The sequence below is a fragment of the Macadamia integrifolia genome, unplaced genomic scaffold, assembly GCF_013358625.1.
Source record: "Macadamia integrifolia cultivar HAES 741 unplaced genomic scaffold, SCU_Mint_v3 scaffold155, whole genome shotgun sequence".
NCBI classification, from domain to species: Eukaryota; Viridiplantae; Streptophyta; class Magnoliopsida; order Proteales; family Proteaceae; genus Macadamia; species Macadamia integrifolia.
The window spans coordinates 184,456-189,181 of NW_024868256.1; the positions used below are offsets into that span (position 1 = coordinate 184,456).

Genomic DNA, 4,726 nt, shown 5'->3' on the forward strand with positions numbered 1-4,726 from the left:
GGGGGGGTTGGTGGTCAAAGGTGCACAAGATAGAAGCATAAAGAGAGAACAAATTGGGGCTAGGAATTATGCAAAGACCATCATTTAAAAAAAAAAAAAAATCCCAGATCATTCAATGGAAATCCCTAAAGACCTCAGTTGGAGAAATCTAGACCACATTAATCATAAAAGAAAGAAATATAGTTAAAGGTTATGGAGTTGTAGAATATATACTTTGATTGTTAGAGTTTTGAGGTGTCAAACATGAAGTTTCAATCAATTCAAATCGAAAACGAACCAACCATTAATACAATTTCAATCAAATTATAAAGTAATCAAAAGATTATATCATTATCATCTTATAAGATATTTGTAAGAGAACATTAGAAATAGAAAAAATATATATTAAATACATAGATTAGAAGGAGATAATTGAATGCAGCTTGCTTTATGTTGTGGAAAATTGTATTGGTAACATGATTACAACAAATTAGGCAAAAAAGAAAAAAAAAAAAGTGTTGGGTAAGGTCAAGTCAGGGTAAGAAAATCAAGGTCGAGCTCAGGGTGATCCGGGTGGATCCCAAACATCAACCCTTACTCGCCTTGGCTTAGGACCTGAAATTTTCAAGGCCAAGCAGGCCCTCAGGGACAGAATTTTTGGGTCTGGCCCTATTCAGGCTCAGGGTGGGCCAGGGGTGGGTTTCGGCTGCCAGAGCCAAACTTGCATCCTTACCTCCCCCATACCCCAAAAAGGCAGGAATCTGGTGCATTGGCTACACCCAATATTCCAAAGGCTCTTTTCCCTCTTTATATTTATGTATCTTTTGGTTTGTAGAAGATAGAAAGAAAAAAAGAATTTTCTACCAAAAAAAAAAAAAAAGAGAAAAAAAGAATTTGAGTCTAATGTAACCTCTTGTAATGGGTGAGTCACACTTTTTGACTAAGTGAATCCTCATTTGAGTTTGAGATCCTCATGTTATTTAGTGAATCTCACACTTAAGTTGAACAAGTCCCCAAGCCCATAGTTAAATAGTCCTCTCTGTCCCTTGAAGCTAGCGGTTCTCTTTGATCTTATCTTCTATTTGGTTTCTTATTTTGGCAATACAATTTTATATTTTTTCAATCTATTTTTGAGCTGCACCATTATAGTAAACTTTCCTCCAACAGCACATCTTAAATTTATATATAATGTATGGGTAGCTTTAAAAGGTTGGGTGAAGGTAATAACATTCCCAAAGGTAGGTGAACTTTATAGTTCAACAGCTACTAATTAAGAAGCAATTGATCAACATTAAGGTTCTTTAATTCTCCTATATGCTATATGGGTAAAAAATATTTCCAAAAAAACTAAAAAAGTATCACTAACCTCCATTATTATATAATAAAGGTTTAGAGCATTCTTGTTATCTTTCATAATTTTGAGCCATGATTTAACCCACATTATAAACTTCTATTGAGCATAAAATTTACTTAGTGACATGGGCACATGATCCTTCATAGCATGATAACTAGAAAAACTTTTCCCCTTTTTACCCCATTTTATTTTTCTTGGGATTAAAACTTTCAAATGCTTGGTTGGGATGGCCATGACTCCTTCCTCCTCTGGTTAATAATTTAGAGTAATATAACTAAAGATATTGTAAAGTCAGGACAGAGGAAATTAGTTTCCAATTCTCAACAAAGCTTAAAATGGGTGGATAAGAGTTTTAAATCCTCCCCAAACCATATTATAGAAGTGTAGGGAAATGATTCAAAGAGAAGGCATTACAGAGTAATCTATAGCTGTCAAGTGTCCCCATGAACCATCTATGCTCGAATGCAACACAACCAACATCCGTAGTCCTTAACACTAATGTAGCACTTACTCTGCTGCACTATAATTGTCATTTAAGAGGCCTGTCTTCACCTAACAAGTAACCACCTACTTACTTCACCCAAAATATTGAGAAGGAAAATAATCATCCTCACTCACAACCTCACCTCTCCCAAAAAACATAGGAATAAAAAGGATTTACAGAAAAAAATTAATTGGTCTATAGTGACTGGCCAAGATACATGACCTAACTGGTTTCAACTCAATATTGTGTACTTCTACGTTTGCCACTTGGAATTTCAGTATATACACACAGGTATAGAGACAGGAAGAGGAGCAGCATACATATTATATTCCAAAACATACTAAACTGCAGGTAAAGATAGTGGATGCCACATGGCAAGAGAAATGTTTTGCTGTGACTTAATAGAAAGTAGCTCCACTGTGATGTCCTCATTTTGACAGTTGGAAAGCTTTAATGCAGCATATCTATTGCCTGTTATTAATTCATATAAATGCACACTGAAACAATGTCAACCAACCCAAATAATCTTCTACCTGCTTCTATTTACTGTTCTCCCAGTACCCAATCCATGCTTTATATTCACCACTTCCTTACCTTCACAGACCCCTCTCTCACTTCAGTCTCCTCTCCCATTGCCTTCTTGTGCTCAGTTTTTCTGAAGCAAAGATGGTGCAAAGAAGAAGCCTAAACCCTTCCTTCATATGGGCTCTGATAGTTGTCTTAGTTTCTCAGAACTTGGTGATCATTCCTGTCATGTCCAGAAACTTTGAAGATCAGAAGAACTACTACTCCTCCCCCAGCCCACATACAGGAGGTACTCCAAGGCTCTCTCTCTCTTTCTCTCCCTCTCTCTCTCTCTTATTTATGATATATTATGATTGCATAATGTTTTGTGCAGATCCACAACACAGTCATCACCATGGAACTTCACCATCACCCCCACGTGGGACTGGTGGAAGCAACAATCCAACACCTTCAACACCTTCTACAGGCAGTGGTGGAAATGTCCACTCTCCTCCAACTTCTGGCACTCCATCCATTCCAACTGTGGAGCCCAGTACCCCAACCATTCCTAGTCTCTGTCCACCATCACCATTGATTCCTGATCCCAATACACCCATCACTGGTACATGCATGTAAGTCATTAATTACAGAATTCCATAAACTTTTGAGTTGAGATGGGGTGGAGATTCTCAATGAGCGGCTCTCTCACCCCATGGGAAGAGGATCTAGACTCCTCCCCATGTGGGCACCTTCCCACATGGGTGAGAACTGAGAACCCCTCATTGGGTATCTCAACCGGCAGATGGGATGGAGATTCTACATGGATGGCTCTCACCCATGTGAGGAGAGGATCCAGACCCATAAACCTTCTTATGGTTATGATGGTTTTGCTTCATTCTCATGTCTGTATGTGTTCATGTGTAGTTTCTGGAGCACACACCCAGGGCTGATATTGAAGCTGCTAGGCTGGTGGGGTTCAGTGGGAGGTGTGTTCGGTAGTCCGGCCACTCCAACAATGGGTACAGACCTTAGCTTGCCGCAGGCACTTTCCAACACACGCAGTGATGGGATCGGTGCACTCTACCGAGAAGGAACAGCTTCCTACCTCAACTCCTTGGCGAATAAGAAGTTCCCCTTCACAACAAAGGAAGTCAAGGACAGTTTTGTGAGGGCAATAACTTCTAACAAGGCTGCAGCAGCTCAAGCAGAGCTTTTCAAGCAAGCTAATGAGGGTCACCTCAAGCCCAAAGCTTGAAAACAGAGAACTCTTCAAGTTTTAATAGCTTTTGAGTTTCTTAGGGTTTGTTTGCATGGATTTTTGTTTGGTACTGTTGCTGTTTGTTATCAAGCAAGCTAATGAGGGAAGCCTCAAGCCCAGCAGTTTTTTAATAGCTTTTAAGTTTGTTTTGGGTTGTTTGCATGGATTTTTTTAGTTGGTTACTGTGTGTTTCCACGATGGGTCTATGTTTGAGCAAGTTTCTGATAAAGATGATTACCTTTGTTTTAGTAATGGCAGATATTTTATGAGTTCTTAATGAGTGAGTAGTTTTATGTTAGAATTTATAGTCCGCTCTCTCAATGCAAATAATAGTTTGAAAAAGTCTCCATGAAAATTTAAGGGCTGAATTGTCTGTATAAGAAAATTTAAGGGCTGAATTGTCTGTATAAAGTAGGCAAATTTAGAACCTCAACATTATAATTGAGTCACTTCTGCAACTTTTGAATCTGATATAGATATGGGCAGAACAAGACCTTCTCAAGTGCGCCAATCCCCTGGGTCCGCAAGGAAATTGCATGCGTCCTCTACACCCAGACATAGCTGGGCGTGAAAATACCAACACATAGGGGCAGCTGGATTTTTTCCCATCCAACTATATAGATGTGGGGAACACTAAACGGGCAGAGAATCAACACATTATCAATGTGAGATGGAATCTCCCACGCCAATCCAATGGAAGCATGGGATGGTCAATCATACCTTGAGCCACTGTAAGACCCTTCAATTTAAAAAACAAATAATTATGTTCATATATGGTACCGCAATGTAACACTCTGCTACACTGGTCATACAGTAAATGGACGGCATCTGTTCATTAATGTCCCATGAGATTCTGCAATTAAAGAGATACTTCAATGAGAGAGGAAAGAGCTTTTCTTCGTAGAAAATGGAGGATTTTTTAGCATTAAAGATGGCCTTGGGATTAGATGTCACATAAAAAAAATCCGAGACAGATCACTCAGGATTGTGTGCAAGAAACGGTATTTTAACAGACTGAAGAAGCTTTCTATGAGATGTTTTGACTGATCAGTCATGGATGGAACCTTCATTTTTTTCTTGAAACCTCACCAAGCCCTAACTGGTTTTCAAATCCACTCAAACCATTATTTTTACAACTGTTTGCTCA

General features: G+C 38.9%; 1 protein-coding gene across 1 annotated transcript; it reads left to right on the forward strand.

Moving 5' to 3' along the window:
• The first annotated feature begins 2,383 nt into the window (after positions 1 to 2,383).
• On the forward strand, positions 2,384 to 3,856 carry LOC122064180 (protodermal factor 1-like). Its single transcript, XM_042627890.1, has 3 exons — positions 2,384 to 2,631; positions 2,716 to 2,953; positions 3,246 to 3,856. Exons 1-3 carry the CDS (start codon positions 2,484 to 2,486, stop codon positions 3,574 to 3,576), a joined length of 717 nt encoding a protein of 238 aa, XP_042483824.1. The 5' UTR covers positions 2,384 to 2,483; the 3' UTR covers positions 3,577 to 3,856.
• The last annotated feature ends 870 nt before the right edge of the window (positions 3,857 to 4,726 follow it).